Raw genomic sequence first — 26,087 nt, forward strand, 5'->3', positions numbered from 1 at the left:
GGTAGTGATCAATGGCTCCATGTCTAGTTGGCAGCCGGTATCAAGTGGAGTGCCCCAGGGGTCGGTCCTGGGGCCGGTTTTATTCAATATCTTCATAAATGATCTGGAGGATGGTGTGGATTGCACTCTCAGCAAATTTGCGGATGATACTAAACTGGGAGGAGTGGTAGATACGCTGGAGGGGAGGGATAGGATACAGAAGGACCTAGACCAATTGGAAGATTGGGCCAAAAGGAATCTGATGAGGTTCAATAAGGATAAGTGCAGGGTCCTGCACTTAGGACGGAAGAACCCAATGCACAGCTACAGACTAGGGACCGAATGGCTAGGCAGCAGTTCTGCAGAAAAGGACCTAGGGGTGACAGTGGACGAGAAGCTGGATATGAGTCAGCAGTGTGCCCTTGTTGCCAAGAAGGCCAATGGCATTTTGGGATGTATAAGTAGGGGCATAGCGAGCAGATCGAGGGACGTGATCGTTCCCCTCTATTCGACATTGGTGAGGCCTCATCTGGAGTACTGTGTGCAGTTTTGGGCCCCACACTTCAAGAAGGATGTGGATAAATTGGAGAGAGTCCAGCGAAGGGCAACAAAAATGATTAGGGGACTGGAACACATGAGTTATGAGGAGAGGCTGAGGGAGCTGGGATTGTTTAGCCTGCAGAAGAGAAGAATGAGGGGGGATTTGATAGCTGCTTTCAACTACCTGAAAGGGGGTTCCAAAGAGGATGGCTCTAGACTGTTCTCAATGGTAGCAGATGACAGAACGAGGAGTAATGGTCTCAAGTTGCAGTGGGGGAGGTTTAGATTGGATATTAGGAAAAACTTTTTCACTAAGAGGGTGGTGAAACACTGGAATGCGTTACCTAGGGAGGTGGTAGAATCTCCTTCCTTAGAGGTTTTTAAGGTCAGGCTTGACAAAGCCCTGGCTGGGATGATTTAACTGGGAATTGGTCCTGCTTTGAGCAGGGGGTTGGACTAGATGACCTTCTGGGGTCCCTTCCAACCCTGATATTCTATGATTCTATGATTCTATGATTCAAGCCGAGGACAGTTGAGAAGGAACTGGGGGGGTCGGGCATGCGCATGCCAGAAGAGGCATCAGCAGTGCTGCGAGACAGCTACTGCGCACGTGCGCCCCGACGAGAAGCTGCTAGCAAAAATCTCTGATCAACAGCACTGGGACGCACCGCCACCTGAAATGAAGCACCACAGGGACAGCACTCGAAGAAGAATGGAAAGAACAAAGTCACATTTACAAAGGAGGAAGTCATAGAATCAATCATAGAATATCAGGGTTGGAAGGACCTCAGGAGGTCATCTAGTCCAACACACTAACTACAAATTCAGTGTAGTCCCTGAATTTTCTCAGAAGTGGTCAGCAACATGGGAACAGTACATGTAGGGCAGAATCAGGGTTCCAGCGCAGATGATCAGACTGATTAGTGGGAGGAAAAGAACCTAGCATGTAGAAGGTGAAGTGAAAAGAAGGTGTGTGGGGGCAGGATTTTCAAGTGTTTGAGTTAACAGCATATATCACAGGCATTTTGAAAGTACAGCCCTGAGACCATGGAGTCAGAATGCAGGTGGGTCAGTGAGGAAAGGAAAGATAAACCATTGAAAACAACTGTGCTGCTTGCCAGTGAGGCAGAGTCAGTGAAAGCATAGTATTGAGAATGTTTATGAAGAGCATTGTTTTGCAGATAGAACAGGCAGTCAAGGAATCAGGGATAGGGAAGACCGAAACAAGGAAAGCAGGGGATAGAGATGAGATAACAAAATGAGCATCAAGTAGGAGGGAACAGTGGATTGGGGAGGGGCGGGCAGGTCCGGGAGTGACAAAGATGAGGAGGTACAAGGCAGTTAATTAGGTTCAAAGGGGCAGGTGACAAAAGCTCACAAGTAAACATAAAATGGGCAACCTTGACAGAGCGCTAGGTGTTGGGGGAGACATGGAAAATTACAATAGGGTAAAATAGGAGCAACAAGAGAGAAACAGTGGGAGAATCTGCTGAGCATCTTAGATGTCTGTACACAAATGCAAGGAGTAGGGGAACAGAAAGAACTGGAAGTATTAGTACAAAATTTAGATTATGACTTTACTGGCATCACAAAGACTTGGTGGGATAAATCTCATGACTAGAATGTTGGTAGAGGGTAATAGCTTGTTCAGGAAGGACAGGCTGGGAAAAAGGGAGGAAGTGTTTCATTATACATCAAGCATACATACGCTACTCCTGGGGGAATTCTGCCCCCAAAAATTAAAAATTCTGCATACAATATTTTAAAATTCTGTAAATTTTATTTGTCAAAACAACACTATATAATCACGCCAGTTTCAATTATTTTAATAATTTATGTCAAAATGCCTGTCAGCAAGTATATCTAACAATACAGACACACACAAAAATTCCCCCAGGAATAGAGTGTTAAAGAAACCGCTAGAACAACTTAGTTCCTGCTTCTCTGACCCTTCCTCCCACAGAGCCTAGCCGGGGGGCCAGACACTCACACCCTTTTCCCCCCACCAAAACCCAGCTGCGCCCTCCAGCAGCCCAGACACTCACTCCTCCTACCTGCAGAGCCCAGCTGTGGGCCCCCTCTGGCCCAGACACACATATCCCCCACCCCCCAGATGCCAGCTGCAGCCCCCCCCCACCCCAGATACTCACATCCTCTCTTCCCCAGAGGCCAGCTGTGGTCCCCCCTGGCCCAGACACTCACACCCTCTCACCTCCAGAGCCCAGGTGCACCCCCTCGGCCCAGACACTCACAAACCCTACCCTCCTAGAGCCCAAGGATCCAGAGGGAGAAACAGCCTCATACTGGGTCCCGGGCTTGCACAGAGTTTCCTATGCACTACTGCCTCCTTCCTACTTCACAGTAAGGGTCTACTATACACTAGCAAACCAGAGGAAGAAGTGGATGAGAGATTTATAGAACAAACAGAAATATCCACAACACAAGACCTGGCAGTAGTGGGGGATTTTAACTACCCAGACGTCTCTTGGAAAAGTAATATGGCAAAACAGAAAATTTCCAGTAAGATCTTTAATTGTGTTGGGAACAACTTTTTGTTCCAGAAAGTGGAGGAAGTAACCAGGGGGACAGCCATTTTAGAGTTGATTCTGACTAACAAGGAAAATTTGATTGCAAATCTGAAGATGAAAGGTAATTTGGGTGAAAATGATCATGAAATAATAGATTTCATGATTCTAAAGGCAGGAAGGAGTGAAAGCAACAGAATAAGGACAATGGACTTCAAAAAAGTAGACGTTAAACTCAGAGAACGTCTAAGGTCCCACGGAAAGAAAATAAAAGAGATAAGAGAGTTCAGGACAGCTGGCAGTTTCTCAAAGAAACAATATTAAATATACAATTGCCAACTATTCTGAGGCAAAGGAAAGATAGGAAGAATTGTAAGAGGCCAGCATGGCTCCATCAGGAGCTCTTTAGTGACCCAAAAATCAAAAAAGTCTCTACAGTAAGTGGATACATGGACAAACTGCTAAGGAGGAGTACAAAATAATAGTGCAAGGATGTAGGAACAAAATCAGGAAGGCTAAGGCACAAAATGAGTTATACCTGGCAAGGGACATAAAGGCAATAAAAAGAGGTTCTTTAAATACATTAAGAGCTTGAGAAAGACAAAGGGAAGGATAGGTTCTCCACTTAGTGGGGAAGGAGAGCTAATTCTGATGATATCAAGAAGGCTGATGTGTTTAATGCCTATTTGGCTTCAGTCTTCCCTAAAAAGTTTAATGATGACTAGATATGCAACACAATTAATATTAACAAGCAGGGGGAAGAAAAGCAAACGAAAAATAGAGAAAGAACAGGTTAAAAAATATTTAGGTAAGTTAAATGTATTCAGGTCAAGATCTTAAGGTACTTAAGAAACTAGTGTAAACAATCACAGAACCTCTAGCAATTATCTTCAAGAACTCATGGAGGACAGGTGAGGTTCCAGAGGGGAGGAGAAGGGAGAACATAGTACCTGTCTTTTAAAAGGAGAACAAAGAAGACCTGGGGAATTACAGATTAATGAGCGTAACTTCAATACCTGAAGGATACTGGAATAAATTATTCAATCAATTTGTAAGTATTAGAGGATAATTGGGTGATAAGTAATAACCAGCATGGATTTGTCAAGAACAAATCATGCCAAACTAACCCAATTTCCTTCTTTGACAGTGCTACTGGCCTAGTGGATAGAGGGGAAAGCAGCAGGTGTGATATATCTTTATTTTCATAAGGCTTTTGACAGGCAGTCCCTCATGACATTTTCATAAGCAAACTAAGAAAATGTAATCTAGATCACATTACTATAAGTGCACAACTGTTTGAAAGACTGTACTCAAAGAGTCATTATCAATGGTTTGCAATCAAACTGGGAGGGTGTATCTACGGAAGTCTTGCAGGGGTCAATCCTTGGTCTGATATTACTCAATATTTTCATTAATGATTTGGATAATGATACTGGGAGTATGCTTATAAAATTTGTGGATGACACCAAGTTCAGAGGGGTTGCTCGCACTTTGGAGTACATTATTAGAATTCAAAAGGACCTTGACAAATTGATACACTGGTCTGAAAGCAACCTGATGAAATACAATAAAGCCAAATACAAAGTGCTTGGGCTAGAAAGGAAAAATCAAATGCATAACTACAAAATGGAGAACAACTGGCTAAGTGATAGTACTGCTGAAAAGGATCTGGGGGTTATATTGGATCACAAATTGCACATGAGCCAACAATGTGATGCAGTTGCAAAAACGGTTAATATTATTCTGGGGTGTATTAACAGGAGTGTCATATGTAAGACACAGGAAGTAATTGTCCTGCTTTTCTTTGCAATGTGGAGGCCTCAGCTGGAGTTGCGTCCCCAGTTTTGGGGCCATCCATTAGGAACGACGCAGACAAATTTGAGAGAATCCAGAGGAGAGCAACAAAAATAATAAAAGGTTTAGAAAACCTGACCTATGAGGAAAGCTTAAAAAAAACTGGGCATATTTAATCTTGAAAAAAGAAAATTGAGGCGGGACCAGATAACAGTCTTCGAATATATTAAAGGCTGTTATAAAGAGGACTGTGATCAATTGCTCTCCATGTCCACTGAAGGTAGGATAAGAAGTAATGAGCTTAACCTTTAGCAAGGGAGATTGAGGTTAAATATTAGGAAAAACTTTCTAACTATAAGAGTAGTTAAATTCTGGAATAGAGTTCCAAGGGAGGTTGTGGAATCCCTATCTGTGGTGAAGCAGAAAAAACACCCACCAGCATGGAAGGGGTTAAAGAGAGCCTTTGGGCCCAGCTAGCCACGCCCCCCTTATACCTGCAGCCCATACCAGGCTTGGAAGGGAGAGAAAAGGAGAGAGCCTGGCTCAGTTTGAGGCTGACTGGCGAAAAGGCAGGAGCTCGCTGCTTCCCTTCCTGAGGGAAGGAGCACTACCCGGCCAGTTGAGGCAGCCACCAGGAGCCAAGCACCCTCTTCCTGGCCAAAGGAGACAAAGAGGTCTAGGACCACCCAGCCTAAGAGGCACCTGGGTGGCGAAAGCACAGAGCCCATGTGGGGTTCCGATCCCACCAAACTTACGGCTTCCACACCTGGAGGAACCTGTGACTGCAGCAGGATGCCACCCAGGGTCCACAAAAGGGCACTACTAGAACCAAGCCACCAAAGGAACTTGGATTAGAGGGGCCATGCCCTGAAGGGGAAACAGTAGGAAGTAGCCTAGTGCAGCAGATGTGGACTCCCCGCTGGGAGGTCCCCTACTCAGGGGTTAACTTACACAGGGCCCTGGGCTGGGACCAGGTGGAATGGAAGGGCCTGGATCCCCCTACTCCCCTACCTTCAGGACTGAGGCACCTCGACCACAGAAGCAGGGGGCAGAAAATCAAGTACTCCAACCACTAGGCCGACTAGTCCTCCAAGCTCCCTCTCACACCATCACTGAAGGTTTTTCAGAATAGGTTGGAGAAACACCTGTCCAGGGATGGTCTAGGTTGACTTGGTCCTGCCTCACTGCAGGGGGCTGGACTGGATAAGCTCTCAAGGTTCCTTCCTGCCCTATGATTCTAGGACTAAAAGCTCAGTAAATTCTGAACTAAAGTTTAAACTTTAAAGAAACCCAAAATAGTTTGAAAATATGGAAATATAAGATCAAACACCTTTATTCCCACAATGATGCCAGCCTCCCTTCTTTGTTCCTGTCATATTTTGTAAGGTTTGCTAAACAGGGAGAGAGATCAAGAATTTGTTTTAAAAGGTGTGACACAAACATGCCCATACATACCCAGGCACGTATATTACCCATGTCTGACCATCTTTTCAATATTTCTCCTAAGGCTGTTGTTTGTGATCTTTGCCAAAAGCTAAGAAATAACTGATTGTCATGGTTATTGAGTGATATTTGTATAGGAAACAATTTTAGAGTTATGTAACATTTTTTTATATTGGGTTTCAAAACTGTTAAAGTGAAACTTGTCACCTGATTTGAGGCGGGTCTCAGGGCTCACTCAATCAACATTGAGAACAACTGACATCCATTGAGCCAGCCTCTGATTAGGGGACCTAAAAGACTCTGATTAGGGGATCTAAAAGACTCTGATTAGTGGACCTCTTGGGTAAGAGGCATTAGTCTGTAACTGTATAAGAGATGACAGAAGAACACAAGTTGTGATCCATTACGGAGGAGGCATTCTGCGAGCAGGAGCATCTCTCGTAAAAGATGGATCCCAGCTTTTTGGAGTGGACAAGTGCTGTAGCAGCTAACAATTGGATAGGAAAAAGTATAAGCTATATAGAGTGTCTTTTAGGTTTTTCTTTTACTTGTAACCTTATGTTTCCAAACCCTTAAGCTTGCTTTTATTTTAATCTCGATCTTAAGATTGGTTAAATAAACTTCCATTTGGTTTTACCATCGACTTGTCCAAAAGCCTTGTGCACAGGAGAGTGTTGTACTGAGGTGAAACCAGAGAACTGAGGTGCACTGCCTCCACAGAGACAGCACACTGGTGTACATTGCAGGTGTCCAGAAGATAAGGGACTGGGCACTTGAGTGTAACAAAGTGGAGTGTATAATTTGCTAGGCTGCAGAGGGAAAGAGCAGAGCTTGTGGTCTATTTGTATTGCCAGCAGTCAGTGGCTGGGGAGAGTCTCCCCAGGTGGCATAGATAGGTCTTCCTCCCACTGTAAGCAGCTGGTAGTGATTCACTCTGGACACCTCAGGTAACCCTGAAAAGTGTTCAAAAGGGCTTTAAGAAGTCTGTATCCTATAGCCCACGTTATCAGGCCATACACGGATACTGTGTTAATCTACTGTATGATCCAGTGTCTATTGAAGATAATGGCAAAGCTTCCCGTTACTTCATTTGTACAGTAGGATCAAGCCTTTAATGAATGAAACTTTATGAAGGATAACTGTCAAATAAGTTTCAGGTTTTTGGAGTTTTATTTCACTTTCTTTGAACAAAATATTACTTTTTAAATACAAATTGAGTATCTTCTGTAGCCAGTAGATGGCATGCATTACCAAAAAGATTAAACTAACATAAGATTCATTCCAGTAGCATGACTGCTGGGTAAGTAAGAAAAATGTAGCTAATTTTCCAAAACGTAACAATTAAATACGAAGTTTGTGTGACTAATGGTGGAAATAGAAAATTTAAAATAATGGTTAAATTTACTTGAAAGTACTTACATCTTAGTTTGTCTTGTATTTTCCCACCACACATGGTTGCTAACATAGCTTTAACTGAAAACACTGTCAACTTCCCATGGCCCTCACTGCAAAATAAAATACATGATAAATCATTACTTTATGGAAGGATAAGAACAAAAATATTTCAGGGTCAGAAGAAAAGTTCATTCATGCCTTCCCTAAGTGCTATGCTTTATAAAACTATTTAACAGTGAACATAATACAAAAAATGATAGTAACATTTAGACAGGTTTCAGAGTAACAGCCGTGTTCGCAAAAAGAAAAGGAGTACTTGTGGCACCTTAGAGACTAACCAATTTATTTGAGCATGAGCTTTCGTGAGCTACAGCTCACTTCATCGGATGCATACCGTGGAAACTGCAGCAGACTTTATATATACACAGAGAATATGAAACAATACCTCCTCCCACCCCACTGTCCTGCTGGTAATAGCTTATCTAGGTGCCACAAGTAACATTTAGCTTTGTCAATCAATTAGAACAGCTAACAGGTAGCCAATGACAAATCACATTCTCTTGCAGAATTATGGGCATTCTATGGATGAAGAGAGGCTTGCATTTGTTTTACCTGTCCACAGCTACCTACTACATGGTGGAACCTGATTATTATGAGTCATTCCTTTCTATTTAGAATAAGCCCGTTTAATTATGTTTCTTGCTTTTACTGCTGCCCTTTCTCAGGAATTCCAACTCTTTATGAACACTGCCTGACACTCAGAGAAAGAAGTGGTATTCTAACAAAACAGGTTAGGTTACAAGATATTCTGAGTAGAACAGGAACAAACATGGATGCTTGTTATTCTAATTAAAGGCACCTAGACTGCTGCACTATCAGGAACAGATGGTACAATCAGACAACCATTTCCTAATGTCAGCATGAGAAAAAATTTGTACTAATTCCTTATAAAAACAATGGAAAGATTTTATTCAGCACAAAGTGGTATGCAAAAACAACTATTCTCATAAAAAAAATCACAAAACACTTTACAAGGAGGTGAAACACAAACAACATATAGTAACAGAGGATTATAGAGGCTATATAGAACAGTAATCTCAGGATAAAGCCATTGTTAGTGCTCAGTACGGAGTTAATTTAGTCGGAGTTGAACATAAATTAGGAGTACTGAGAGCATGTACATGAGAGTGTATAAGCAATACATAAATTCTGAGCACTATAATCCTAAATAAAAAGACTGACTGAATTATCTATATTGTACTGTGTGCTATGGATAATACTTTACAGATTTCTTACAGCAACTCTGAAAAGGTAAGATAGTATACAAGTGGAGGAGGAAACTTGGATCCTCTTCAACAAATTCCTTCTGGAGAGGAGACTCCACCTCTTCTAGAAATAAGATTTCAGAAGGATTTCAGAAGAGGAATGGGGGATTGGAGGCAGTCATTCTGGATGACATGCAGGACCCCATTATCAGATGTTCTGTTCCCAAGATGGTAGGGACCCATGATCTCTAGACCAAATGATCTCTAAAGGGAGAAAACTAAATGTATTTGGTTCTGTACTCCCAGCAGACCCACCAAAACAGAGGCTGGAAGGCTGAAGATTGTGGCTGCCTCCAAAAAAACATTTCAGTCATCTGGTTTTATTTCTGTATGGTCTCTTAGCAGCTTGTTTTAGAGGCTGCCTACGAAACTGGTATTTCATCTGTGCAAAGGAAGATAGAAAACATTATCTTGGTACTCAAAACCTCAAAAAGAGAACCTCCTCTTGGGCAGGGAGGTTGCATCAGCCATACAGCTCTCGCAGCTGACCTTACCTCCTTAGTGTGCTGTAAGGTCTTATCCATTTTATTGCGGAACGTTCTTTCTTCCTCAAAGGGAAGATCACAAATTTTGAACTAGGCAAACACAGAAAGACTAGATGAGTTCAACCATGAATGTCTGTAAAGAGGCTATAAATCTTGCCACTGCATCAAAAATGTCATATGGTACCTTCAGAGGCTGAAGGCAAGGTTTTTTTCCTTGGGTAATGTCCTTAGCCAGCTTCTGCTGGATATATGGCAATTGGTCAAGAAAAGGAAGGAGCTACATAGTTTGCCACCTCAATACCCAGAGTTGACTTTTCTGCCAAAGGCGTCCAATCTTCTGACTTCCCTGTCTGGAGGGGCAGAGAATGAAGTTCTCAGAGACTTTGCTATGATAACCAATGCATTTGTAGGAGGGTGAACAACAGAACTGAACCTGGGGGACCTGGTATAAAACAACCATCCATCTTTTGCCTTTGCAAGCATGGTGGTAAGGGATGCTAAATGTCCCCCTTTGGATAAAGGGCATTACTTTCCTTTTTTCTCTGGACTGTAGGATGTTGAAGATGCCTTCGCTTTACTGCTGGGACAAATGTGAGCCGCAGCAGTAGGGCTCCAGCCACCACATTGTGGAACTGTTTTGAAGTCAACTCTGGCAAGAGATCAACAGACCATGTTACCTGGGGAGATTATGTCTGTGTCCCAGGATCATCCTGTGGAGCTGTGACCTAATCTCTGTGCTCAGAGTGCACGTGAGAGATGTTAGCCAGAGATGTTGATGGTAGCAGGATTTCTGACTGGAGTTGGTGGCATTACTGTAGGGAGTGTACCCACTGAACACTTGGGAGAAGAAGGATAATTGCAAGGGGAGATGATCTTTGTGTGTGCCTATGAACAGGTTCTCCACAGAAAGTCCACATCGGATCACAAAGGACCTCTCCCCAAGGAGGCCTACAGTGCCCTTTTATATCTTCTTCCCACTTGCTGGAAAGCTCTTTTGCTGTGACCTCGGTCAAATAGTTCCCATTGTCTAGTGCTTTCTCTGTACACAGTTCCTGGGGTAATCCTGGTGCTTGTGTGCATTTCCTCAATGAGCCATTAACATTGTTTGGCCTTTTTACGGTTGTACCTGAAAGGCTGCTTGTGGCTGTTTTCAACCTCACAACACGTTTCAGTAACACCTGCAGAGCCCAACTTCATAACTTCACATATGATAATAGCACATACAATCCAACGAGATATTACTGTCGAGCAGATCAAGACTTTTGGAATGATACCTCACAAGGCATACTGTGTGTAAAACTTATCCTAATTATATGACAGTGGTGAATAACAAGGTGCCAGGGTGTCACATGATGCTGTTACCTTTGCAGCCTGAATAGTGGAACCCTAGATAGCAGTGCAAACTAAGCTAGTTTAAGGCCCTCCTCACTAGGTTAGCCAGCCTGCTTGCGAAGATGCTCTTCCCTCTCTTCGTTAGGTGGAGCCCATCTCTGCCTAGCACTCCTCCTTCTTGGAACACCATCCCACGGTCAAAGAGTCCAAAGCCTTCTCTCCAACACCACCTGCATAGCCATTCGTTGACTTCCATGATTCGACGGTCTCTCCCCAGGCCTTTTCCTTCCACGGGGAGGATGGAAGAGAACACTTGCGCCTCAAACAACCTTTATCCTACAGCTTTTAAAGTAGGCACTGCTAGCTACAGGTGTTATCCAGGAGTCATAAAGTAGGCAACACACCTGTAGGATAACACACCTAGAAATACCACAGGTATTTCTCTCGTACTAAATCCCTTTAGTCTGGGAGCATCACAGGAACAAAGACTGAACTGACACAGGCTCTTGAGATCCCATTAGTGGGAACATGAGGAAGTGCTAGATATGCTGTCATAGGAATCTTTCACATGCTTAGCTCCATTATGGTTGGGCTTTAAGAAATTCTTTGACCTTGGAAATTGAAAAACTGGCTAAGGGAATGAGTCCCCTGATAAAATGTTGGGGTTTACTGGTTTACCTCAAAAGCAGGCTGTTCAGATTGGCTTAGGGCCACTTGTGTTTCACTCGGACACCAGGAAGAGTTTTGAAACTGGAGTTTTATTGAATTTAGAAATAAATAAAACAAACCAACCAAAAACCAAACAAATAAGACACCCCTGGTTGCACAAGCCCCATTGCTGCTCATTCCTTTCAGAACACACACAACTCTGCTGCTGCAACCAGAGCTGTTCCCTTTGCCCCTTTCAGCAGACCTTCAATCCTTAAAGGGACAAGACACAGGTAAACTCACAGATTCCAAGGCCAGAAGGGAAAACTGTGATCATCTGGTCTGGCCTCCAGTATAGCACAGGCCACAGAACTTCCCCAAAATAATTCCTAGACCAAATTCTTAGAAAAACATCTAATCTTCTTTTAAAAATTGTCAGTGATGGAGAATCCACCATGGCCCTTGGTAAAATGTCCCAATGGTTAATTGCACTCACTGGTCAAGAATTTACGCTTTATTTCCAGTCCGAATTTGTCTAGCTTCAACTTCCAGCCATTGGATACTGCTATGCCTATGCTAGATTGAAGAGCCCATTATTTGTTCCCCATACAGATACCGATAGACTGCAATTAAATCACCCCTTAACTTTCTCTTTGTCAAGCTAAAAGGAATGCCGCCAATTGGAAGGCATGAGATGCACTGTCCTAGAGTTGGGGGTTCCACGACCACCGCTCCCAAGAGAAGGAGGCGGGTGGTGGTGGTCGGGGAACTCTCTCATCAGGGGGACTGAGTCATCTATCTGCTGCCCCGACCGGGAAAACCGAGAAGTCTGCTGCTTGCCAGGAGCTAGGATTCACGATGTGACGGAGAGACTGCTGAGACTCATCAAGCCCTTGGATCGCTACCCCCTCCTGCTTCTCTATGAGGCATGTTTTCTAACCCTTTAATCATTCTTGAGGCTCTTTTCTGAACCCTCTCCAATTTATCAACACCCTTGAATTGTGGGCAGCAGAACTGGATACAGCATTCTAGCAGTGATTTCGCCAGTGCAAAATATAGAGGTAAAATAACCTCTTCTCTACTCCTACTCAAGATTCCTGTTTATTAACCCCACAATTTTATTAGCTCTTTTGGCCACAGACTCACACTGGGACCACAATGTCTAACCCTGACATTCCCGTATGAGTGCTATAGCCCTCCCTCGTAAATGTAATATCATTCCAACACTTCCATTAAAAAAACAAAACATATAATCCATCCATTTGACTTAATAGCAGTAATCCACGCATTCCACAAGCTCACAACTGTTATTCCCAATTGACAGTTTGGGCCTCTCCTGTGTCATGAGTTCTGTACTAATGGTGAAAGTTTCTGCATCGCTCTTCAGTTTATTTCACAAAGCAGAAAGATTCTGCAGCAATTTTAGTTCCACTATCCAACTAAATAATCAGTTCTGAACACCCTAAATCCCCAAAGATATTCATACCTTATGAATAAGGATACAATTTTGTCACAGAGTTCACGGATTCTGTGACTTCTTTGGCTTCAGCCCTGGTCAGAGCGGTGGGGCTGGAGGAGCGACTGGGGACGGGGCTGGAGCAGCCCCTCCCCCCCAGGGACTGAAGCAGTGGGCAGGGGCTGGAGCAGCAGTGGTCAGTCCCCGCCACAGAAGCAGCTGTGGGCCTGGAGTAGCGGTTAGTCCCCACTTCACTGTCCCTGTTATTTTTAATAAAAGTCAGGAACAGGTTACAGGCCTCTGTGAATTTTTGTTTACTGCCCATGACCTGTCTGTGACTTTTACTAAAAAATACCATGACAAAATCTTAACTACTTATGAAATAATATTTTCTATGTGATCAGTGGTTTAACCATATAGCTCCAAGTGACAGTGCATATGTCAAGCTATTCAGAAAATGTATTAAATTAACATAATTACAAACTATCCAGTACTATAAGACACTTGATATAGAGCAATATCCATACCTTAGGTCAATATCACTTCTTTTATCAATATTACATCAGTCTTGTATAGAAAACAGGATAAGGTACAGGAATAGGCACTTGGTAGGGCATGTGACAAACATGAAGACAACCGGTGGTGTATTCACCAGTCCAACTGTTGGATTTAGATACTGACAAGTAGGTGTCCCTAAACTTTCATATGTCAGTGTCTGAGGGCCTCTTATCCCTCTAGTCAGACGACCTTGAATGTCAGTGGATTGTTCTGGTGATCTGCCCTCTTGTGCATTACTGGTTTCAGGTTCCTTGGCATAATCTGGCATTCATGTCTTTCAGTGCTTGGTGCAAATATTACATCAGTTTGATCAGCAGTTTCCAAGTTTACAGGATTAACATCATCCTTATTTCCCAATCATAGAGTAAATGTTTCTGCTTCTGGATTCAGAGTATCTGTGCCGTGGGCAAAATCTGGTACCATTATGTAATGTTGTTCATCTTCACTCTCCGTATCAGAATTACTGGAGTCCAAGTTCCAGTCCCCATTTTGATCTCTTATTGCACTAGTTTGCCTAGTTCTCTGGGTCGTCTATTGTGGTGGTTTAGAGGGTAGTGTAATCTCCAATGGTAAGAAGTCACAAGGAAGAAAAAGATTTTGGAGAATTCTACCACGTCCTTCTCCATCTTCTGCTTTTACTTCATAGATTGGACTATCCCTTTTCCTTTGAAATACTACATGAATATTACTTTCCCAGCAGGATCTTAATTTGCCTGGTCCCCATCTCTCTGAAAGATTCAGGACAAGTATTCTGTCACCTGGCAACAGGGCAGCACATTGTACTTTCTGATCATAGTGATTCTTAACATGAGCAGCAGACTTTTTTTAGAACATTATGATGCCATTTTATAAGCTTCTGTCAAGCTTCTGAAATGTTGTCTCCACCTTTCAATGTAATCTTTAAAGTCCCCAGGTCAGAGTTTATAGATAGATCAAATGTGAGGTCAATGGGCAAATGTGGTCATCTTCTATATAATAAATACAAGGGTGTAGCCTCATTTCACGTACAGTTATAGGCATAGATTGCCTTCTTAAAGGAGTTCTTACAGTGGGACTTTTATTTTTCTGGCAAGGTTTTCAACATAGCCAGCAGAGGTCAGTTCAGCCTTTCTACTTGTCCATTGCACTGTGGGTGGTGTGGGGTTGTGAGAGATGTTTCACTTTTACAGTAGTGCTGTAACTTTCTGAATACATTATGTTCCAACTCTGCTCCTTGGTCATAATGGATGAGATGGGCAGTGTTATGGGAGAGGGCAAGAGCAAAAAAGGAAGGATGGGAAAGGAAGGAATAGCTAGGGGGACAAACAATATGAAAGGCTATAGATGACATTCTGAAAAAACATGGAGCTGCTAATTAACAGTTGGAACTCTGCAGCTGTCATTCAGAGATCCCACAGAGAACACCTTCTGCCTAAAAAGAAGGATAACAAGTCTAATGAACATGATCCACCCCTGTTGCAACAAGACTGCTAGGAAGGGATGTGGACATATGTTTAAGGGTCCAAACCAAACCAAAAGAAAATGCTGCACTCTGAAGAGACAACTGTAGTCCTTCTATCAGTCAGAAGATGAGGTGTTAGCCCCTTCCTTGGCAAACTCTAGGTGGGATCAAGACTTAGTATCAAAACATGTGTTATATTAACATGGTTTTATGCACCAGATTTAATCAGGAAACTGCATGTACATAAATTTGAGACTCTCCTATTATGCGATTTTACAGCAAAATCATGGTACCATTAGGTTAATGTTATTTTCTATTTTAATTAGCATTTCACAAAAAGGCTTGGCTACAATATGTCCCAGGAACCAAATGTGGCCAGCTAAGAGCCCTCATGTACAACATTGTTGCCCTTTATCTTTAATTCTAATATGTGGCCTGTAGAGACATACAGGTCCCAGCAGGCAGTGATTCATCTTGCTCAAGAACAAAATTTTAAAGATTGATCATTGCTTGCCATGATGTATAAATTTCCGCAGATACCACTACATTACAGATGTGCAATCTGCTCCACTTTATAAAATTTAGGTGCAGCCCTTAAGCAGAGTGTGCCCAAATAAATGAACTAGTTTGAAAAAAAGGAATGCACCTGGAAGAGTTACTAACCTGTCATATGCTGCTATCATAAAGTTGAGGAGAAGGCTGATGGATTGCTCCACACTGATCTGGTGAGTCGAAGGAAGGCGTTTATTTAGCTGGTAGTAGATGGATGAAATGATTGTTTCCAGTCGAGAAACACTGATCTCTGTGTTGTGATCCAATGTATTAAGGCCATTGTCTCGGAAGGCTTCAATCATATTCCAGATATCAACAAGATGAACTAAAAGTAAAGAAAGAAATTAACTGTTATTTTTTGTAACATTCAGTTTTACTCTCTTAGACACACCACTTTCGGAAAACATGTTAATTTTTGGTATTTTAAAAAAGCAGAATCCATCCTCAGAATTCAGAAACGGGGGAAGAGGGCATCCTATTAAAATCACCAAAGTGGAGAATAAATTATATTCCTCACAATGTGTTTGGTCACAAAAACTCACAAGAAAACCTTTCAATTGTCAAAATCAGGCTATAGTGAACATTTAGTCTAATCATGTTCTATTAGTTCTTTAAGAGCTGTTAAAGAGTATATATTCCTGGAATAAAAAAATTAAGGCTGCAAAGCGAAGCACTAAAAGTTAGGAAGTGTTTTAATTTAATTTTTTTCTCATTCTAAACCATAACTGTGCTTCGTTGTGGTCATGCTTTATAGCAAAGTCTAATTACTGGGACATATTTTAGATCATGCAGGCAACCTTCGCTTTGACATTTCCAAACCTGAATGCTTTTCTTAGAGTTTTCAGGGAAAACAAAGAAACTCCGTCATATGCAGCTATTTCATAGACACCAAAAAAGTATTCTGTGCTGCAAAATATGTGGCACTCCAAGAGGCAAAGTGGACCGGTGCTTCATTTGAGCTTGCACCCAACTCACTGAGTACACATTTTTGATCATTGAATGATATGGCTTTGCAGTGTCTTGTCCATCTCTTTCCACAGTAGCCTTCTAAAAGTACAGAGCAAGGCAGGGTTCCCTTTATAAACATCACTTCAACCATTCTACTTCCTTGATCTTGTCATTATGACAGGTACGTTCAGCAGTGGTGCCTAATCCATTATTGTTAGTGTCATATTTGTAATGTTATGCTCAAAGAGGAAGGGAGGTCCAGTGGTTAGGACACTAGCCAGGGACTTAGAAGATCTTGGTTCAATTCCCTACTCTGCCACAGAGTTCCTGTGTGATCTTATAAGTCACTTAGTCTCTCCATGCCTCAGTTGCCATCTGAAAAACAGGAATAACCACACTTCATATTTCTCAGGGGTGCCTCGTGGAAAAATACATTAAAGACTGTAAGGTGCTCATTGTATGGCCAGACAAGTACCTTAAGTAAATTGAAGCTTTGGTGGAACTGGAAGCCTAACACACCAAGCCACTACCCTCATAGGGCACTTCATCTTTTCCATTTGCCCTGTGGAGAGTAATCTCTTAGGGTTATCTTTGGTTTTTCCTCTGCAATACTGAGCACATTTTTGGTACTAAACAAATAAGTACCAGATCAGCTTCTGAACAAAAATAGATATACACACAGTCTTCTACCCATGTCTGTACAAGGCTGTTCCTCATTTCAGTATTTCCATTTGTACCTTTGGACGCATGCCTAGTATAAATGAATTTGAACACTCTGAAGAGCTGGGCTTGTGTTGCTGACAAAACAGCAGCAGCAGCAAACGTAGTGTATTAGGAAATCCCATAATAAACCAGGTTCCCCCACTCTTGCCCCTGGACGCACACACAGCCCCATCATCCCATCTCCCCAGGTCTGGGGGTGCCACGTAAGGCAAGAGAGTACCTACCAGTTTGCACTCCCCTTGACCACGCAAAGGACGAGCAGGCTGCAGCCTGCTAATATAATTAGCCCTGTAGCAGAAAAAAGCATTCCAACCAACTCAGGGTATTTCTATATTGGATATTCTGACAGATAAAAATAAATTGATCACTGAACTAGAAGTTGATGGTTGCCTAGGTTCCAATGAGCACGATCAAATTTCATTTTTTGGGCGGGCTCGCGCACACACACACACACACACATATACAATATAGTCCTGGAACAGTAACTAAAGCCTTAGTTCACATTGAGTCGACACATATTGGTAGACCATACTAGTAGTATGCACATGGGACGACTGTGCCTTCCTTCAATTTGCATTATTACGTTCAGATGTCGGGGGCTTGGTGTGTCCTAAATACTTGGCTTTCTGGGAGGGGATCCCATGGTCCTTTGCTTCACAATTGTGCTGTGTGCATTAGAGGTTTTTTGCTGCACATTATGGGATGTGCAGGGGAAGCCAGTGGAATTCTGGGACTTAGGGTCAAAATTAAAAATTTCTATGATTCCAGTCTCTCTGTCCCATGCTTCCTCTTTCTGGGTGGGCTAGCACCATTTCTGAATTCCTGTCGGCCAACGTGGACCCAACAATGATCTTCGCCATTGTGCTAGCAGCCACGAATACGCAGAAGCTATCTGGGCTTCTTGAGTTCCTGAAGCCAGGTGGCCTCAGTTTTGGACTTTGCACTCTGTACCACCAAGCAGATAATGTAGCCAGTAGCAGAGGAAGGAGGAGGAGGAGGACATCGAGCAACTGCTACTACAGAACTATTCCTGGAGCAGCATCACATTGTGCATTGCCATTTCTGGGCTCAGGAAACCAGCGCTGATTAGTGGGAAAGGATCATTCTGCAAAACTGGGATGACCAGCAGTGGCAAAAGAATTTCAAAATGGCGAAGGCAAACTTTTTTGAGATCTGTGCTGCACTAGCCCTGCAGTACTGTCAGGGATGCTTACTGCTTTTACTTTTAGTCTCAGGCCTGAAGATGTGCAGCTGTGAGTGCAGCTGTTATCCAGGTGGGAGTGGGGAATGAATTATGAACATTGCAGCACCTTCAATGTGTGGCCTTGAATATAGCTAATAAGAATACTGTGGCATGGCATGGCTTGGCTTGACTGGATTGCAAATACCAAATAAGTACTTGGGTGGCGTTTCTTATTTCATCTTGCATCTGTGTTTTATATTTTTATAAAAACCTATGGCTTATGGAAAAGGTACAGTTTTTCTGTGTACTATGCATTACCAAATCATTTTAAATGAATTTTTAAAGTTTTTTACTATTAAACAATTTATTGTGTAACAAACAGAAATGAACCTTTAATTAAAACAATGAAATACTGCTTTAAAGTGACATTGTGCGGTGGAGGGGAAAACACAAGAATGGGTATGTTCCAGTTCACAGGCAAGCACACGTCTTGCCTCCGCCTCTTCTTGTTCTGCTTTTTCGGGGTCATGTGTTGGGGCTCTAAGTATCATGCCTAAAAGAGCTGGGTTCCCAGATAAAACTGTTCTCACTGCCTCAAGTTTCAGCTGGAGTGGGGAATGGTATCTGGGAGAACGGCTGTTTAGGGGCTGTGGGGAATATATGCCTGTGTTCCCAGTACCCTGTATTGTCCAGGGATTGCAGAACATGGCTGGGTCCTGGTTGAGGACACTCGATTGTCTGTGTGACTTCTACAAGCATGCAATGCAGCTGGGCATTCTGATTCTGGATTGCCTCCAAGAGCTGCTGCCGCATGTATATCCTTCTCTACCCTGTCTTTTGCCATGGCAACTCTGTCTCTGGCCACTGCAAAACTTTCTCTGATATCTCCCTATCTTTTCCTCTCAGACCTCCAGCTTGCTGCTGATTTCAATTTGGGAGTTCTGGAAACATTTCATCCGCAGTTTTCTGTTTCTTCCCCTTCAAGTTAGCCAGCCACTCAGCCATTCATAAAGGTCCCATCCTTGCAGGTCTGGCCACTGCAGGTGCCATAGATCCCAGAGGGGAAAACATAGTACCTAACTTGAAAAAGGGGAACAAGGAGGATCCAGGGAATTATAGACCAGTCAGCCTAACTGCAATACCTGGAAAGGTACTAGAACAAATTATTAAATAATCAATATGTAAGCACACAGAGATTAATAGGGTGATAAGTAGTAGCCAACACGCAGAGAAAAATACGCCAGGTTTTGTATTGATTGTTTGAAGCCTTAACTGTTTGTCTTTCTCAAACCCTGTGAAAAGCCAGTCAGAGTTGTACAGATATACCATTCCTAAGGTAAATTTATTTTCCTGTACAAATGTGTGTTACAGGGCATATATATATTTCAGCAGGAAGCTGTAGTCTTAATACCTTTAAGGGCATGCAGCACCAATGTCTACCTTATATAAACTGAGAATACGAACCATTTTTTCCTCCTGTAACTTCATCTCAAACTATTGAATTTCACATACCTGAATTTTTCTTTATTTGAATATGCTGTGGGAACAGAGTAGAGGGCAGGTGGGGTAGAGGTTGTGGCTGTGCCATGCTGCCATTCTGAGCACGATAGATGCAGGGAGGGGGGAAAAAAACAGGTTGATGGTACATGCCCTCTATGGCATGGGCTAGTAAACAGTCTATGGTCAGGGCTTTAGCATGAAACAAAATCCAACTGCCGGGTGCAGCCACCATTTTGAAATACAGACATGTATGTGGACTTAATGTTTGTTCATTGGATGTAATCAACACCAAATGGCCTTTGAATTAATAAAGCAGTGCATGTAAGGAAACTAAGTCATGATAAATGTTAATAAAACTAATAGGAAAATAATTTCCAACAGAGGTAGAAACTGTTTCCAGGATCCCTTTATATAGCCTTTTTTTTTCCTGAAGTATTAGGTTGTTTGTTGACTGTTTTTCCCTTAGGAAACAGTGTAATGTCTTATTTTTTTTGTTGTATGACTTCTAGAATGATTAACATAGATCTGGAATTTTCTAAGCTCTTGAAGGAGAAGTGAAAAATAAATCCTCAAAGCATTTTTCTCTTAAGCATTTTCAGTTCTGTCTACATTGGCATGCATACTCAATCACTAGACATGTACATACTCATGCATGCTCTCCATACTTATGCCAAGTGTTCACATATGCTGTGCTGGACACAAATATAATGCTAGCTACGTGCGTTTACTCACATCCACACTGCCACTGTTACACAACATTAGTGTTACCATTACAGGGGTGGTATCCCAGGGCACAGTGCAGACAGGGAGACACTCTAGAAACTGCTTTGTTCTGTGTTCCAGGTACTGTCCCCCACCTTCACAAATCTGTCAATTGCAGTTCCTCATTACATCTTCCCTCACTGTTATTCCCTGCCAAGGTGGATGGAAGACAGAGCAATGGTATGATGATGTGCTTCTGCTCCCGCTCCTTATTGCGGGATAAACAGTTATGCAGTGGAGTAGGTGTTTGGCAAGATGATAGGTGGAATTTGGGCAGAAATTTGACATATCAAAGACTGCTGACCTTGCTGCTAAATGACAAGTAATTTAGCTCATATAGTATAGATATGGTGAATGCCAGTATTGCCACAGTATATCCTGGAGTGGACTGTCACTTCTGGTGCAGGAGAACAAATAAGTGTTGTAGGATCACATCATTTGGAAACCTGGGATGACCAGCAGTGGCTTTAGAATGAGGAACTTCTGAATGATTAAACAGACCTTTATAGAGCCATGTTAGGAACTTGCACCAAACCTCCAGCCCCAGAACACTTAGGTTGCGTGTTCTGCTGCCCCGAGAACTAATAATTTCTCTATGCACAGAGCACCAACTGCACTTCCCCATCATGTGCATATATCCTTGTGACTTCAGATATTTCTGAACAGAGGAAGAGGGGGATGCAGACAGAAAAGTGTTTATAGTATAATAGCAGTAGATGGTTACACCATTGCAATTCATGTGCTGTGAATTGTGGGGCCCAATCCAAAACCTAAAAATATCTTATGTTCATCACACTTAGGACATCAGTCAAGGAAACGATAACACTTGGTGGCATTCAAGGACTCCTGCAAGCTCATCTTTCCCCTCCTGGATGCTCAAGGGTGTCCCCCGGCAAAAGGGTTTTGGGTAACAGTGGAGGGCGTTTGTCCCAGGAATCTTGCAGGCTCCATGGTCTCCTTCTAGTCACTTGGTGGTTAGGTCCTCTGGCTCAGCTGTACCCCGGGCAGCAGCTGGAGAAGGAGGTAGAAGCGGTTGTGCAGAGGCAATGGCAGCAAGCAGACCCCGAACTCAGTCGACTACCAGTTCTATAAGCCTCTCCAACAGGGAATGCTCCCTTTCCCTATGGCTTGCCTTCTGCTCATGAACCAGTTCACCAGTGTGTCTTCCTACTGGGGAGACTAATCCTCTCATGCCCTGAGGAACTCAGAGTGCTCCTTGTTCCTCCTGTCCATCCCTCTGAGTAGCTCTTCCAGGGTCCTTCTCCGTCTGCCTCTGCTGTTTCTGGGGTGCTGCACCTGCCCTCCTGACAGAATGGATTCCCTCTCAGGAGACGAAGGTCCTGCCAATTCAAAGACAAGGGTAGCATTTTTTTTCCTTTGGAAGAAGCTGAGAAATCCCTATCACATAAAATAACTTTGCTGTAGAAGGCCACACTTATGATACTTTTAATCATTCCATGAATGCAACTATTAGACTACCCTTGGTTCTCACACAAGTCTTGCATACCAGGAGGAAGGAGCAGAGGTAAGAATGGTAAGAAAAATGTTCTAATGTTTTTAAAAAAATTAAAATTGTCATAATGTCTCAAAGCAGGGGGAGGGGCAGTTCTGTTCAGGGGCTATGTTATCAGTATGCAAATTATTCTTTAAAGGTTGGTGACCATTTGAAGAACATACCGTTTTCAAGGTACCAAAATAGAAAAGAGATGGCTTTGCAGTCCTGTGGGGAAGATCTGGCAATCTATGCAGAAGATTTTTCTGCTAATGGTCAACCCTCTACATATTGCTGAATGGATGGGTTTGAGTAGCTCTGAAGGTGGGCCAAGAAGATTTGCAACACTGCCACTAAACCTCAAGACCTAGCTGGTGTTTCTGCTATGCCAAAAATTTGGTGAAATATACTTACAGGACTAAGAGGCAATTCAACTGGAAATTGACTATATTCTCAGCTAACATATGGAGTTTCCTTGAAAAGGGAAATGTAAACAACAAATAGCACCAACCACACCCCCGGCATCACCAGAAAATACTGCCCCTGTGCCTGTCTAACAACAGTGAAATGGAGGAAAAGAAAGATACTGCAACTGTATTTCCTTCCCTGAAGTTTCAGATCAGCGCCCTCACTCCTCCACTGCAACTGCCAGTCTGGATCCTTCTCCCACCTCCATTCCCCACAGCTTGCGCAGCATGGCTCAGAGTGGGGCGAGGCAAGACACCAGGGATCAGGACAGGAAAAATTCTGCAATCTTCCAAGGGAGAAAGGACTGCTGTGACTAACTTTTCCTCAAAGTATTCCCTTCCCCTTCCACTGCCCACCCCTCCACCTCAAATCTTCTCCCCATTCCACATGGCTCAGTTTTGTAAGAGGACGATAAGATTGGGGTTGGGTGATAAAAGTAGAGAAACAATGTAATCTTCCAAAGGATTTTCTACAATTTTTACAATTGTCCTGTACTCAACCAGGAACGTGGTAAATCTACCTGCTCCCTTTCCCCGGTTCACACAGCCCCAGGATCATTGCTGCCTGACTGCTCGCCAAGAAAAGTACACACACAGGGCACAGTGATTTTTCTCTAATAATCTGTTTTTTAGACACAGCATCAGCCAAACACATAGTAGTGACTCCTAACCCCCAAGTGACTCATCAGAAATCAATATAAATAATTGATTTATAGCAGTGTCTTGCTCAGGGACATTTCTGCGTTGAGCAGAGCAAGGATTGGGCATAAAATCAACAATGACAGGTTTCAGAGTAACAGCCGTGTTAGTCTGTATTCGCAAAAAGAAAAGGAGTACTTGTGGCACCTTAGAGACTAACCAATTTATTTGAGCATAAGCTTTCATGAGCTACAGCTCACTTCATCAGATGCATACCGTGGAAACTGCAGCAGACTTTATATATACACAGAGAATATGAAACAATACCTCCTCCCACCCCACTGTCCTGCTGGTAATAGCTTATCTAAAGTGATCATCAGGTGGGCCATTTCCAGCACAAATCCAGGTTTTCTCACCCTCCACCCCACTACACAAATTCACTCTCCTGCTGGTGATAGCCCATCCAAAGTGACAACTCTTTACACAATGTGCATGACAATCAAGTTGATATTGACAGGGAAGTGGGGGTCCACTATAACTTACCAGCCTCAGGTTCTGCTTCCTGCCACACCTCGGGGTTCTCCTCAGATTTGTCAGAGCGGCAGGGAAGCGAAGAGGGGATTCCTCAACCAGCTTGTCTAAGTAAAGGTGCAAAAAAAACACATGCGCCTCATCCTTTGGGGTCTTCTGGGAAATCCTCCATAGTTCCTGCTGCCTGCTCATCCTGGCCCTCATCAGCATCCCATCGGACAATGACATACTGACAAAATGTACAAATGCTTTTATACCAATGCTAGAAGTCTAAATATTAAGATGGTGAACTAAAGTGTCTGGCATTAAATGAGGATATTGATATAACAGGCATCATGGAAACGTGGTGGAATGAAGATAATCAATGGAATGGGGTAATACCGGGTATAAATATATACAGGAATGACAAAATAGGTCATACTGGTGGGGAAGTAGCACTACATGTGAAAGAAAGCAGAGTCAAATAAAGTAAAAATCTTAAATGAATCAAACTGTTGCATGGCATCTCTATATAGACATACCATGTTTGAACAATAACAGTTTAGCAGTAGGGATATATGACTGACCCCCTAATCAGGATGGTGATATGACTGTGAAATACTCAGGGAGATTAAAGAGGCTACAAAAAACAGAAAACCTAATAATAATAATAATGGGGGATTTCAACTATCCCCATACTGACTGGGAACATGTCACTTCAGGAAGGGATGCAGACATAAAATTTCTAGACACATTAAATGACTGCTTTTTGGGGCAGTTTGTCCTGGAACACAAAAGGGGAGAGGCAAGTTTTAATTTAGTCCTAAGTGGAGCACACAATCTGGTCCAAGAAGTGACTATAGCTGAATCACTCAATAAAAGTGACCATAATGTAATTAAATTTAACATCCTTGTGGGGGGAAAATGCCAAAGAAACTCACCATAGTACCCTAGAACTTCACAAAGTGAAACTACACAGAAATGTGGAAGCCAGTTAAACAGATATTAAAAAGAACAGTCAGAAGGGTGAAATGCCTGCAAACTGCATGGAGACTATTTAAAAACACCATAATAGAGATCACACTAAATGTATACCCAATTAAAAAAAACTCCAAGAGGACCAAAAAATGCCACCATAGCTAAACACCAAAGTAAAAGAGGTGTTTAGAAGCAGAGAGTCATCCCTTAAAAATTTAAAGTCAAATCCTAGTGAGTAAAATAGAAGGGAGGATAAACTCTGACAAGTCAAGTGTGAAAGCATAAGTAGGAAGGCCAGACAAGAATGTGTGTCCTTAGGTGGTAGTTCTTCAAACAGCAAAATTTATTTAAGCATATCAGAAGCAGGAAGCCTGCCAAACAGCCAGTAGGACCACTGGACCATGGAAGTACTAAAAGAGCACTGAAGGAAGACAGTGCTGTTGCGGAGAAGCTAAATTAATGCTTTGTACCTGTCTTCACTGCAGAGGATATGGGGAAGAATTCCATACCCAAGCCATTCTTTTTAGGTGACAAATTTGAGGAACTGTCCCAGATTGAGGTGTCAACAGAGGATGTTTTGGAACAAACTGAAAAATTAAACAGTAATAAGTCACCAGGACCAGACAGTATTCACCCAAGAGTTTGGAAGGAACTCAGATATGAAATTGCAGAACTATTAACTCTGGTATGTAATCTATCACTTAAATCAGTCTCTGTACCAGATGACTGGATAGCTAATATAATGCAGACATTTTAAAAAAGGTCCAGAGGCGATTGTGGCAATTACAGGCCAGTAAACATAACTTCTGTTCCAGGCAAACTGGTTGAAATTATAGTAAAGAACAGAATTATCAGACACACAAATAAACATGACATTGGTGAAGAGCAAACATGGCTTTTGTACAAGGAAATCATGCCTCACCAATTTATTAGAATTCTTTGAGGAGGTGGACAAAGGTGCTCTAGTGCACTTGGACTTTCAGAAAGCCTTTGACAAGGTCCCCCACCAAAGGCTCTTAAAAAAAGTAAGCAGTCATGGGATAAGAGGGAAGGTTCTCTCATGGACAAGTAACTGGTTAAAAGACAGGAAACAAAGAATAGGAGTAAATGGTCAGTTTTCAGAATGTAGAGCGGTAATTAGCAGGGTCCCCATGGATCTGTACTGGAACCTATGCTGTTCAATACAGGTCTGGAAAAAGGGGTAAAAGTGAGGCTGCAGAAGTTTGCAGACAATATAAAATTACTCAAGATAGTTAAGGCCGAGGTAGGCTGCAAAGAGTTACAAAGGGATCTCTCAAAACTGGTTGACAAAAAGGAAGATAAAATTCTATGTTGATAAGTGCAAAATAACACACATTGGAAAAAAAAATCCCAGCTATACATACAAAGTGATGGAGTCTAAATTAGCTGTT

The 26,087-nt window shown here is 42.6% G+C and overlaps 1 protein-coding gene across 24 annotated transcripts in view; it reads right to left on the bottom strand.

Annotated features, from left to right (window-relative positions):
* Nucleotides 1-26,087, bottom strand: part of DTNB (dystrobrevin beta) — a 388,582-nt gene that overhangs the window by 318,705 nt on the left and 43,790 nt on the right. For 17 of the 24 annotated variants that reach the window (XR_012157855.2, XR_013635525.1, XR_012157851.2 and 14 more), the window contains 2 exons: nt 15,585-15,798; nt 7,701-7,786 (listed from right to left, as the gene is read on the bottom strand). Coding sequence is in view for 6 of the 24 variants with exons in the window: in XM_073335462.2 (XP_073191563.1) it covers nt 7,701-7,786; nt 15,585-15,798 (300 nt within the window). In the remaining 18 variants the exon portion in view is untranslated. Of the gene's footprint in view, nt 1-7,700; nt 7,787-15,584; nt 15,799-20,559; nt 20,645-20,684; nt 20,873-20,893; nt 22,836-23,730; nt 23,948-26,087 lie in introns of those variants that run through there. The other 7 variants (XR_013635526.1, XR_012157861.2, XR_013635527.1 and 4 more) reach the window with 6 other exon arrangements.

The sequence above is a fragment of the Lepidochelys kempii genome, chromosome 3 (genome assembly GCF_965140285.1).
Source record: "Lepidochelys kempii isolate rLepKem1 chromosome 3, rLepKem1.hap1, whole genome shotgun sequence".
Lineage (NCBI taxonomy): Eukaryota > Metazoa > Chordata > Testudines > Cheloniidae > Lepidochelys > Lepidochelys kempii.